General features: G+C 45.4%; 1 protein-coding gene across 6 annotated transcripts in view; it reads left to right on the top strand.

Annotated features, from left to right (window-relative positions):
- The window catches only part of RHPN1 (rhophilin Rho GTPase binding protein 1), a 51,110-nt gene that overhangs the window by 27,037 nt on the left and 10,633 nt on the right, over positions 1-13,440 (top strand). For all 6 annotated transcript variants that reach the window (XM_072602843.1, XM_072602842.1, XM_072602841.1 and 3 more), the window contains 5 exons: positions 1,205-1,329; positions 2,430-2,596; positions 3,549-3,736; positions 8,056-8,212; positions 9,527-9,646. In XM_072602843.1, coding sequence (XP_072458944.1) covers positions 1,205-1,329; positions 2,430-2,596; positions 3,549-3,736; positions 8,056-8,212; positions 9,527-9,646 — 757 coding nt within the window. The remainder of the gene's footprint in view (positions 1-1,204; positions 1,330-2,429; positions 2,597-3,548; positions 3,737-8,055; positions 8,213-9,526; positions 9,647-13,440) is intronic.

Raw genomic sequence — 13,440 nt, 5'->3', positions numbered from 1 at the left:
TTGCCCCCTCATTTTATAGATCCAGATTCCAAATCCCAACCTGTTTTTCCATACTAGAGAGAAGTTTTGGTACCAGTCAAAAAGTGACAATTTGAGGTCCAGCAAATTCGAAGGTGTGAAGCTTCCTTGCCCTCAGGGAGCTTCCACTCTGATAGGGGAGATGATAATAATGACCATAACAAAATAACATATATATGTATAAAAAGTTATTATGTGTTAGGTTAAGTGCTTCATAATTATTATTTTAGTTGGTCCTCACAATAACCCTGGGAGGTAGGTGTTATTATCCCTAATTTACAGTTGGGGAAACTGAGGCAAACAGAGGTTAAGTGACTTGCTCACGGTCACACAGCTAGTAAATGTCTGAGGAGGGATTTGAACTTGGCTCTTTTGACTCCAGGCCTGGAGCTCTATCTTACTGTGCCACATACACATGGTATTCCCCAAATCCTGGAGTTCCCCACTCTACCTCCTCTCCTCCTCCTCGCTAAGGTCAGGTAGTGGACAAAGACCCGGATTGAGAGTTCTCGCCCTGCCTCTGACACTTACTTGCTCTGTGACTGTGCATACTTCTCTCTTCTGGGCCTCTGTTTCCCCCTTAGTACAAAGAAGAGATTGGAATGTCACCTCTTGCCTAATTCCCCTCTTCTGTTCTATGATCCAGTGACCCTGGACTTCCTGCTGTTCTTTAAACAAGACCCTCTCTATCCCTGCCTCACGGCCTTTGTACTAGCTGTCTTGCATGCCCTCCTCACCTCCTCCTCCTGTCTTCCCTGGCCTGGACCCAGATAGCTCTGGAGGAGAAAGAGAGGCTGATGACCTTGTTCAGCTCTCCCTCCCTCAAATCAAAGTCAGTTGCAATTCATGTCATCATCTTCCTGATATCATGGTCCTCTTGGAGAACAAAGGACAAATCATATAACCTTGAGGTCTTAGTTAAAAATCTTGCCTTTTGCAAAAGCCTTTCCTGATACCCCTTAATGCTAGTGCCTTCCCTCTGAGATTATCTCCAATCTATCCCATTTGACTAACTTGTTTGTGTGTAGTTACTTACATGTTGTCATGTAAAGACATGTAAACCCCATTAGGGCAGGGCCTGTTTTCACCTTTCTTTGTTTGCTTATTATTTAACCCAGTTTCTGACATATTATAAGTGCTGAATAAAAGTTTGTTGATTTGACTGTCTTGGTTCTCTCTCTTACAGGCCATCCGAACCCCTAGCAGGAATGAGGCGGGTCTGGACCTCCTCATGGAATACTATAACCATCTCTATTTCCTAGACATCCGCTTCTTTTCTCCCAATAGAAGCCTTGGGGTCTTCTTCCATTGGTGAGCAAGGGATGAACTAGTTAGTGTCTTCTTCTTCAGAGACATAGAAAATGGTTTGGGACACAGGACATGGCCTCTGCCCTCAATTTTGATGTACAAGTCTGACAAACCTTCCTAATTTTAACCACGACCCCTATTTTTCTCCCTTTTCCATTTTCCTGAAGTCTAGACACATGTGCAGCTACCATCTTAGGTGTAAAGCAATAGTCAAACCTTTGGAATGGGCCACCTTGGGATGTAATGAGCAGCTCCCCCCGCTTTTTTGTTGTTGAGGCAATCAGGAGTAAGTGACTTGTTCAGGGTCATACAGCTAGGAAGTGTCTGCAGAAGGTCACATTTGAACTTAGGTCCTCCTGAGCCCAGGGCCTGTGCTAAATCCACTGTGCCCTGTAGCTGCTCCTTTCAGCTCCCTTTCACTAGAGGTATTTGATCAGAGACTGGGTGGTATAAAGTAGATGTGTTGAGGTTGCTGCTGTAGAGGGGATTTGGGCTAGATTTGTCCCAAAGTGGAGTGCGTAGTTCCAGGAAGTAGCCTTGACCACTGATTAAGGTCTGGAAAGAGTATGATATACAACCTATAGAGGAAATGACAAAATCCTGGATCAGGGAAGGCTTGAAGTAAAGTATGTCATAGAATCACTGAATTGTAGGACCTTAGACTCACGGAACATTGGTGTCCTAGAAGAATTATGAGAATTATAGAATTTTGAGATTATAGAATTTTGAACTATTGGAACCTGAGAGTGGGAAGAAACCTCATAGTAACATCTTAGTCTGTTCCTCTCCTCCTCCTGGTGCAGTGATCCCCGCTCCAGCATCTCTTACAGGTGGATGAAGAAATCGTTTATCTTTTCTTTTGTATGAATTTTATCTGCCCAACCAGAGTGGAAGCTCTCTGAGGGAAGGGATGTTGCCTTATCTCCTTCTTCCTGTCTTCCTCACCCACAGTGTACTCTGGTTTGGCCTGGGTCCACATGGATTGGCCTGATGAAAGCATGAAGGGGTGACTGAGCCAGTAGTTCTATGAATGGGCCTATATGTATTGGGTGGAGAACTCGCCAGCTTGGCTCAGAGACTTCCATTTCTCTTTCTTTCTGCAGGTATGACTCCCTCACTGGAGTCCCCTCCCACCAGAGGACCCTTGCCTTTGAGAAGGGGAGTGTCCTTTTTAACATTGGTGCCCTTTATACCCAGATTGGGGCCCGGCAGGATAGGGGCACCAGGACGGGCATTGATTGTGCCATCGAAGCCTTCCAGAGAGCAGCAGGTATGTTTGTCCATTCCCTAGTGATGGAATAGTCACCTTCGGGTAACAGAATCATTTCTTGTTGGAGCTTCTTAGGAATAAGCCATATATCAGGATGTATTAGGGCCCAAATTACATATAATGTATATGTATTTTTCTTTTGATCTCTGTAGTATAGGATAAGGGATCAGAGGGGGAGGAGATATGCCCCTGTCTTCACTGGGCTTTGGGGTGGGGAAAGTTATAGTTAAAACAAAACTGAGCAAACCAATGGGCCCATGTGCAATGAAAATAAACTCAGGTGGGATGGTCTCTGGGTCAGAGAACAAGCACAGGGACTAGGTGGTGGTGAAGTGAGGGCAAGACTAAATGCTGCTTTGGAGGAGAGTATGGGCAGAGGGAAAGGAGATGGTCATATTTAGATCCACCTGGTTATCAAGGTCTCTTGACCACAGATGAAACTGGGAAAAGATAAAAGGACTCCAATGACCTTGTGACACAGGGTCATTGTACTCTAGTGCTTGCAGCACAGCACAGTGCATGAGATTCTTTTCATGGGTATACAACATAGGGCCCACAGATATGAGCCATATGAAATGTGCCACCCTGGTCACCAGGCTCACTAGAGACAGACTGCTGCACCAGGACAAGGTCTCACTTTGATTTCTTCCTCTCTCTTCTGTCAACATACTCCTTTTTATAGCTAAAGTATAAGGGGCCATTTTACAGGGCACCACTGCAAAGGCTTGGGCTCTGCCAGATTTGACCTACTCCCTATAGACAATCTCAGAGCAGCAGAGAGGTTGGTGTCCTCATCAGGAATATTGGAAGGAAATAGTTGTTCCCATCCTGACCCTCAAGGTTCAATTACCTTGCTTCCCTGTTTGGGGTTACAATTGGACCCAAGCATTGAGAAGGAATTTTGTGGAACCTAGAGGGGACCACTTCCCAAATTGTGTCTCTGATCCCACAGGTGCCTTTAACTACCTGAAGGAAAACTTCTCTAATGCTCCAAGCCTGGACATGAGTGTGGCTTCTCTCTCAATGTTGGTTCGACTCATGACTGCCCAGGTCCAAGAGTGTGTCTTTGAGCAGCTTACCTTGTCTGGGACCCCCCGAGAACCTCTCTCCCAGATGAGACTTGCCCAGGAAGCTTCCCGGGTAGGCCCCTCACTGAACACTTACTTCCCTGTCTCAAGTTCTTGAGGACAATGAAGGATTCCAGGATTGCCTCTGAGGGGGAGGGGAGATGAAACAGTCTTTGAAGCAAGAGTTACTCCCATATATCTAAGGACCTAAATTTGAATCCCAGCACCACCACTTCTTACCTATGTGACCTGGGGCAAGTTCATTCCCCACTATGGTCCTCAGTTTCTTCATCTGTAAAATAAAATGGAGTCTTGGAAGGAAGATCACACATTTGAGAGGCAGAACTGAGGAAGAAGTAGATTAAAGGCACAGAGGAAATCGTGCAGTGACACATAGAGCAAGAGATGGGGAATAGTCAGTAAGCATGTATGCCAGGCACTGTGCTTTGTCCTGGAGATACAAAGCCCCTGCCCTCTAGAGCTCCTAGTCTAATGGGGAAGACAACATGAAAACAACTCTGTACAAACTAGTTATAGATAGGATGAATTAGAGATAATCAGTGGAGGAAGATTCTAGAACTCAGGGAGATTGGGAAAGCCATCTTCTAACCTGTGGGATTGTAGTTGGGACTTAAAGGAAGTATAAAGAGGAAGAGTATTCCAGGCATGGATAATAGCCAGTGAATATGCCCACTCTAGAGATGGAGCATTTTGGGTAAAGAAAAACCAGGAAGCCATTGTCACTGAATCACAGAGTATGGGGTTGAGTGTAAGGAGTAAGCTAGGTGGAGGGGCCTGGGCCATGAAGAACCTTGAATGCCAAAAAGGGGATTTTATGTTTGATCCTGGAAATGATAGGGAGCCACTGGAGGTTATTGAGTAGGGCTGGTGTGGTGAGACCTTGAATGCCAAAAAGGGGATTTTATGTTTGATCCTGGAAATGATAGGGAGCCACTGGAGGTTATTGAGTAGGGCTGGTGTGGTGAGACCTTGAATGCCAAAAAGGGGATTTTGTGTTTGATCCTGGAAATGATAGGGAGCCACTGGAGGTTATTGAGTAGGGCTGGTGTGGTGAGACCTTGAATGCCAAAAAGGGGATTTTGTGTTTGATCCTGGAAATGATAGGGAGCCACTGGAGGTTATTGAGTAGGGCTGGTGTGGTGAGACCTTGAATGCCAAAAAGGGGATTTTGTGTTTGATCCTGGAAATGATAGGGAGCCACTGGAGGTTATTGAGTAGGGCTGATGTGGTGAGACTTGTACTTTAAAAAGATCACTTTGGGAGCTGAGTGGAGGATAGACTGGAGTGGGGAAATATCGGGCCATTGTACGGGTCTGGGCAGGAAGTGATGAGGGCCTGCACCAGGGTGATGGCAGTGCCCCAAAATGGGGCATAGATAGGAGACACTCTGAAGGTAAATTTGATAGGACTTGGCAACAAATTGGATACTGGGGTGGGATGAGATGAGAGGGTAAAAAGTTGAGGAAGATACCCAAGTTATGAGCCTGGGACTGGAATGGTGGTGGTACCCTTGACAGTGATAGGAAAGTTTGGAGAGGAGCAGAGTTTGATGGAGAAAGATAATGAGTTCAGTTTGAATGTATTCCCAGTTTGAGATGTCTAATAAGCACCAGGAGATTAGAGCCTGAAGGCTGCAGGAGAGAGTCTTGGGGCTAGATAAGTAAATCTGAGAATCATTAGCATAGAAATGACAATTAAAACCTTGGGAGCAAATGAGATCACCAAGGGAAACACTATAGAGAGAGAAGAGAAAAGGGCCCAGGACAGAGGCCTGGGGACACCCAGCTTTAGTGGGCATGACCTGCATGAAGATCCAGCAAAGGAAACTGGAAAAGATCAATCAGACAGGTAGGGGAGAATCAGGAAACCTAGAGAGAAGCAAAATTGATTGAGAGGAGAGCAGGATGATAAGTATCAAAGACTGAAGAGGCAAGAAGGATGGGGACTGAGAGAAGGCCAGAAGATTTGGCAGTTAGTTTTGTCAGTAATTTGGCTGGAACATAAAGTGGGTGAAAAGAGGTAATATGAAATAATACTGGGAAGGTCAGTCGGAGCCTGATGATGGAGGACCTTAAAGGTCTGGCTGAGGAGTATTTTATTCTAGAAGTAATCAGGAGCCATTTAAGGTTTTTCATCAGGAGATAAAGATGGGGTCACACCCATGCCTTAGGAAGATTCTTCCAACAACTATGTGGGGGGTGGATTGGAGATGAGAGGATGGAGACCATGAAGCCAATTGGGAGGCTCTTATGGTCATCTGGACAAGCAATAATGAAGACCTGAACAAGGGTGGTATCTAAGTAGGAAGTAGAGAAAGGAATGGAGGTGAGAGAGATGCTGGAAGCAGAATCAATAGACTCAGCAAATGATTGAATGGGGAATGGGGTAGGAGAGTGGAGGAGGAACGAATCAAGGATGACTGAGATTAAAAACTTGAGTGATTGGGAAGATGGTGGTACCATGGCCACAAAAAAAGGAAGTTTGGAGGGAAGGCAAATTTAATGGAAAAAATGATGATTTCTGTTTTGGGACATCCAGTAGAGATGTCCAGGAGGAAGCTGGCAATATGCAACTGGAGGTGAGGATAGAAACAGGACTATTTGGGGACTATTTGTAGAAATAATAATGGAACCCATAAAAGTTGATGATTTTACCAAGGAAAAAAAGTGTAGAGAGAGAAGAGTGCCCAGGCTACAGCCTGTTTTTGTACATACAGATATAAAACACTAAGAAGGGATGGAAAGGAAACTGGGAAGGAACAGTCAGGCAAGTGGCAGGAGAACCAGGACAGAGTGGTATTGTGGGAGCCAAGAGAGGAAAGAATGTCTTGGAATAGAAAGTGGCCAGCAGTGTCAGATGCTAGAGAGGTCAAGAAGGATGAGGATGAAAAAAGCCCATTGGATTTAGTAATAAACAGATTATTGGTAAGCTTGGGAGGTACGCTTTAAGAGGTCAGATTGGAAGCTAGATTGCAAAGGATTAAGAAGTGAAGGGGAAGTGAGGACACTGAACAAACAGAAATGATTCTTTCTAAGTGTTTGGCAATAAAAGGGAAGAGAGAAATAGGAAGTTAACTTGAGTGTGTGGCTTGGTTGAGGGTGGATTTTCTGAGGATGGAGGACACTTGAGTATGTTTGTAGACATAAGAGGAGCCAATACAAATAGAGAAAGAAGATGGAAGAAAGGGAATGATCAGAGGGGCCAACTCTTGGAAGAAGCAGGAGAGGATGGGATAAAGAGCACAAATAGAGAGGTTGGCCTTGACTAGAAAGACCACCTTGTTATCATAAACTGGATAAAAGAGGAGAGAAATGGCTGAAGGTGCAGAGGGGTTTTGAGTTATTAAGGAGGGAGACTTGAATGATAGGAAGGGATTGATGCCCAGGTATCCCAAGAATAACTAGTATTCACATAGTTTTGTAAGATTTACAAAGTGCTTTGCAAATAGTGTCTCATTTTATCCTCACAGCAACTCTAGGGGTAGGCACTATTGTCATCCTCATTTTGCAGAGGAGGAAACTGCGACAAAGAGAGGTTAAATGAGTTGCCCAAGTTACACAGGTAATAAGTGTCTGAGGCTGGATTTGAACTCAGGTCTTCTTGACTCCACGTCCAGTGCTACGTCCACCGTGCCACCTAGCTGTCACCACACTTAGGAAAAGACAGAATGAAGGACTCTCAATGGAATTAGCTCTTTGGAGTGGGATGAGATCATGAAATAGAGGTGGAGGGATGGAGAGAGATAGGTGTTATGGAGGGTGGGGATAGAGGGATGGGTCAGCAGAGTTAGGATGATAGATACAAGAGGAGATGGAGGGGAAGATGGGCAGATGAGGATTCAGAAGATGATGGGGGGGCAGGAGAATGCTGAGGGAAGAGTATGGTAATGGAGAACCTGGACTCTAAGGAAAAAGAGGAAGAGAAGAGGCAGAAGGGACAGACAAGTAGATAGAGAGAGGGAGAACAGATAGAAAAGAGAGAAGAGTTGGTAGAGCAATGGAAAAGAAAGTGAGTGAATCTGGAGAGAGGAGACTGGGGAAAGTGAAAGGGCAGGTGCAGACAGAAGTTTGAAGGGCATTAACAGAAGAAAGGAGGGGACAGGCGTAGATGGGAGAGACAGGTGCAGAGAGAGGATTGGAAGAGGGCATGAAGGTACATCGGCAGGAATAGAATGGGGGATAGAGAACAAGGGAGATGGAGGCAGGGGGAGGAGACTGAGAGGGATAGGTCCAGGGAGGAAGGACAAGGGCAGTGAGTGGTCTGGCTCCTGTATAGAGGGGTAGGAGCTAGCAGGCAGGGGCTGCAGGTGGTTTGGGGGTTGCATGTTCCCCATGTTTTGATGGGCCACACTCACGGTACCACTGCTGGCAGGTGGAGGATGTGTACTCCCTTGTGTACCAGACTATGGTCCAGCCACCTGTCAGAGACTACGTGCCCTTCTCCTGGACCACCATGGTGAATGTCAAGGCCAAACACTTCCGAGGCCTGTCCCACTACTATGCTGCCATCGCCCTCTGTGATGGGCCCCGTGAGTAAACACCCAGACCGTCTGGCCCTGGCCCCCTGGGTTTCCCTTCCCTTCGTTTCCCACACCCCTCCCAACCCTGGGGGGAAGCTAGCTCCACGAAAGCCAATTGTCCCTTCTCCAGTCCACCTTTTTTGTTGACTCTTGCCCTGGCTTGGGATTGGACACGTGTGTTGATGCTGTCATGATTTCCATGAAGCCTTGCATACGGCCCTCTCTGCCTGGCTCCTTTGAAGATGTCTTTGCCCCTCTGGTGCTCCATTCCTTTATTAACACTGTTATCTCTTCTGCCTGTTTGACTCCTTTTAAAAAAATACTGCTGCCTTTATCTGGCTCATTTGTTGTTATAACAGCCCTCTGTGAGCTAGATTGCTTTGTTGACACTGTCACCTCCTGGGCAGTTTATTTGTTGTGCAGACTCAGGAGAGATTGGAGGGAGGAAGGAGGTCTCTCCCAGAGTCCAGATCCTCAAGCTTGAGAGTCTTCTGCCCTACTAACTTCTGTGCGAGTGTTGGGGAGGGGGGAGTATCAGGAAAGACACGCCCCCATGGCTAGCAGGAGTGGCCTGCTGGGAGAGCATCCCTCCCCTCCTGCATGGGAAAGCTGTTGGGACCATTTCACATCAAACTTCCTCTTGTCTTCCTTGTCACCAGTATCTCTGTGATTTGTTTCATAAAAATCAGCCAAATCTTTTTCTATCCTGGGTATTATTAGGGAGACCAGGGTTTGGTTTTGGGGTAGGCTGGATTATAGAGAGATGAAAACTGAAATACAACCTTTACCCATGAATCAGGGCTGAGATGCTCTGCTGGTCACTTGCATATGGCACCCAACCCTGCCTCTCCTTAATGAGAGGAATTTTATAATTTATCTTTTTTTTGTGTTGTGGACCCTTTGGCAGCCTGACAAAGCTATGGACCTCTTCTCAGAATAATGTTTTTCAAATATATAAAATAAAATACATAGAATCACAAAGGAAACCAATTATGTTGAAATAAAGCTATGGTTTTTTCCATTAAAGTTCATGGACCCCTTGGGGGGCAATTGATGGACCGCAGGCTAAGAACCTCTAGACTAAATGATCTTGAAGGTCCTCCTTGTTTTACATTTATGATATAAGCTGAGTTATAAATACTGAGGGCATTGGGAATCCCAGAGTAAACTGAACGAAGGTAGATGATCAATAAGGAAGAGCTTCCTGGAGGAGGTGACTCACAGACTCAGTAGAGAAGGCTTAGCTTCCTGACTTGGGCAGAGTGGTAGGTCTTCCCACATCACGGATGGCACAGCTATCTTTCCCTGTTCCTCTCTTGGCAGCTGTAGCAGACTCTGAGATCCCCAAATATGAGAAAGCTTTTCTCCAGTTCCACATCACTGTGCCTGAGGGCCCTTCACTACCTGTTCTCCTTCAGGACTCAGAGGAGCGGAGAAAACTCGGTAAAGGGTCCACTGGGGCTGGAGGAAAGGGCCCCACAGGCTTCCGCCTGGTGCCAAGGAACCTACTGCTTTTGCTTCATACTTCTCCCCATCCCTCTTCCTCAGCGGTGCAGTCAGGCATGTCCTAGAGTTCATTCAGTTCGCTGTTTAGAGAGAAAAAGAAGCTTTTTATAACATGAGGAATCTCAGGGTGCAAGCTTGACATGAGAAGGCAAATTGTAAAGACACGGCATGGTGACAGAGTCCAACTAAGCCCAGTTATGTGATATGGTGGAAACATTACTGTGCTGGAGGAGGAAGGTGCCAAAGGCTCTGGGTTCAAATGCTGACTCTGACCCTTACTGGATGTGTGACTTTGGGCAGATCAGACGAGGGGTTTGACCTAGATAATCTCTAAGGTCAATGCAGCTAGGAGACTCAGGGGATAGAATGCTGGACTTGAACTCTGGAGGACCTGAATTCAATTCTGGCATCAGACACTTAATAACTGTGTGACCCTGGGCAGTAACTTAAGCTATGCCTCAGTTTCCTCAACTGTAAAATGGGAATAATAATAGCGTTTACCTCTCAGTTTTGTGTTGTGAATCAAATGAAATAATATTTGTAGAGCCTAGCATATCATTAGTGCTATATAAATGCTAGCTTTAATCATTATTATCAAAGTCCCTTTTAACTCTAAATGCTATCATGCTAACACTTGTCTTCCCTTTTGCCTGGCTTTTCCAGATCTGGATGTATGAATCCTCTCTTTGGTTCCTTTCCCCCTCCCCCAACTAGATCCCTTACCTAGTTCAACATCAAGACACTGAAGGTGTTACCTGGCTGTTTCTCAGGGAGTAATACCTATGTTCAGTTGGAGCAGCAGCTCTATAGGGAGTGCCTGCCATGACCCACCCAGTGGGCAAGTCTTTTCCTGGTCCCTTCACCATTAGCCTCACTTCTAGAAGTCTTCCAGCCTGGACTCAGCCAGTCTTTACTCAGTCCCTGTTTTGCTAAACTCCTTGGGCACTGCAGGCTTCATCCCAACTCCACCCCTTTGTTGACTAGGTCACCACTCCCCCAGCCTAGGTCCTCTTTTGCTTAATTAAGGCCTTTGTTGACCCAGCAGAAATTAGAGGCAGCATGCCAGCTGAGAAGATGCCTCCCACATAGAGGAAGATTTCTTTCCCCGCCCTGCCCCAATATACGCATATGGCAGGGTATGTAATCAGCTCAGAGATTTGGGGAGGAGAGAGATCCTCACAGGTTGGGGTTCAGAGGGGCTTCACTGAGGATGTGGGGCCAGAGCTGGGCTGTGAAGAAATGGGAATTGGAGAAGGGGAGGAGAGAGAAGGAGGCCTTTTCAGACCTGGAAATGGTGTTGGCTGGAAAAGAGGAAACAAAGAGAATGATCCAACTCCACAAACATTTATTAAACTCCTACTGTGTGCTAGGTGCTGTGCTTGGTTTGGGGGATCCAAAGATAGAAAATGAAACAGTTCTGGCTCTCAAGGAAGGAGACTGCATAGTTTAATGGGAAAAGACTTTGGATTTGGGTAGAATATCTGCTTTTGAATCCCAGTATTGCCCACATAGTACCTATGTAATCTGGGGCAGGTGACTCATCTTGTCTAAAACTGAATTCGTTATCTTTTTTTTTCATTATTAATTTATTTAACTTTTAACATTCATTATCACAAAATTTTGGGTTCCACATTTTCTCCCCTTTTGTCCCCTCCCACCACCCCAAAACACCGAGCGTTCTAATTGCCCCTGTCTGCCAATCTGCCCTCCCTACCTCCCCACCCCTTCCCTTTGGAAGGCAAGCAATTCAATATAGGCCAGATCTGTGTAGTTTTGCAAATGACTTCCATAATAGTAGTGTTGTGTAAGAACTTATTATATTTCCCTCCATCCTATCCTGTCCCCCATTACTTCTGTTCTCTCTTTTGATCCTGTCCCTCCCCATGAGTGCTGACCTCAAATTGCTCCCTCCTCCCCGTGCCCTCCCTTCCATCATTCCCCCCACCCTGCTTATCCCCTTATCTCCCACTTTCCTGTATTGTAAGATAGGTTTTCATACCTAAATGACTGTGCATTTTATTCCTTCCTTTAGTGGAATGTGATGAGAGTAAACTTCATGTTTTTCTCTCACCTCCCCTCTTTTTCCCTTCACTAAAAAGTCTTTTGCTTGCCTCTTTTATGAGAGATAATTTGCCCCATTCTATTTCTCCCTTTCTCCTCCCAATATATTTCTCTCTCACTGCTTGATTTCATTTTTTAAAGATATGATCCCATCCTCTTCAATTCCCTCTGTGCACTCTGTCTCTATGTGTGTGTGCGTGTGCGTGTGCATGTGTGTGTGTGTGTAATCCCACCCAGTACCCAGATACTGAATAGTTTCAAGAGTTACAAATATTGTCTTTCCATGTAGGAATGTAAACAGTTCAACTTTAGTAAAGTCCCTTATGACTTCTCTTTGCTGTTTACCTTTTCATGCTTCTCTTCATTCTTGTGTTTGAAAGTCAAATTTTCTTTTCAGCTCTGGTCTTTTCATCAAGAATGCTTGAAAGTACTCTGTTTCATTGAAAGACCAATTTTTCCCCTGAAGTATTATACTCAGTTTTGCTGGGTAGGTGATTCTTGGTTTTAGTCCTAGTTCCTTTGACTTCTGGAATATCCTATTCCACGCCCTTCGATCCCTTAATGTGGAAGCTGCTACATCTTGTGTTATCCTGATTGTATTTCCACAATACTTGAATTGTTTCTTTCTAGCTGCTTGCAATATTTTCTCCTTGATCTGGGAACTCTGGAATTTGGCCACAATGTTCCTAGGAGTTTCTCTTTTTGGATCTCTTTCAGGCGGTGATCTGTGGATTCCTTGAATACTTATTTTGCCCTCTGGTTCTAGAATCTCAGGGCAGTTTTCCTTGATAGTTTCATGAAAGATGATGTCTAGGCTCTTTTTTTGATCCTGGCTTTCAGGTAGGCCCATAATTTTTAAATTGCCTCTCCTGGATTTATTCTCCAGGTCAGTTGTTTTTCCAATGAGATATTTCACATTCTCTTCCATTTTTTCATTCTTTTGGTTTTGTTTTGTGATTTCTTGGTTTCTCATAAAGTCATTAGCCTCCATCTGTTCCATTCTAATTTTGAAAGAACTATTTTCTTCAGTGAGCTTTTGAATCTCCTTTTCCATTTGGCTAATTCTGCTTTTGAAAGCATTCTTCTCCTCCTTGGCTTCTTGAACCTCCTTTGCCAATTGAGTTAGCCTATTTTTCAGGGTGTTATTTTCTTCCGCATTTTTTTGGGTCACTTTCAGCAGGGTGCTGATTTGTTGTTTATACTTTGCTTGCAAGTCTTTTATTGCTCTTCCCAGTTTTTCCTCCGCCTCTCTATCATGATTTTGAAAATTGTTTGGGCTCTTTAAGACCTTCTCCCAGAACTGATCCCATTGAGTGGGCTGGGATGTAGAAGCACTGACTTCTGTGTCTTCCCCTGATGGTGAGCTCCGCTCTTCCTCATCAGAAGGGAGGTGAGGAGAAACCTGCTCACCAAGAAAGTAACCCTCAATAGTTGGTTTTTTTTCCCTTTTCTGGGTATTTTCCCAGCCAGTGACTTGAGCTCTGAATATTCTCCTCACACCCACCTCACCTCCGGATCCTCCCAGCCCGCGCTTGGTGTCTGAGAATCAAATGCTGCTTCCCAGCCTCAGTGCTTTGGGCGGGGGCAGGGCTGCTATTCAGTGTGAGATTAAGTTCAGGTGCTCAGGTCGGGGCAGGGCCGCCTCACGGGCTCAGTTCCCTCGGGGGTGT

Source organism: Notamacropus eugenii, chromosome 4 (assembly GCF_028372415.1).
Source record: "Notamacropus eugenii isolate mMacEug1 chromosome 4, mMacEug1.pri_v2, whole genome shotgun sequence".
Taxonomy (NCBI): Eukaryota; Metazoa; Chordata; class Mammalia; order Diprotodontia; family Macropodidae; genus Notamacropus; species Notamacropus eugenii.
Note: the sequence above shows the minus strand (reverse complement) of the source record. Positions and strands in the feature narration are given on the sequence as shown.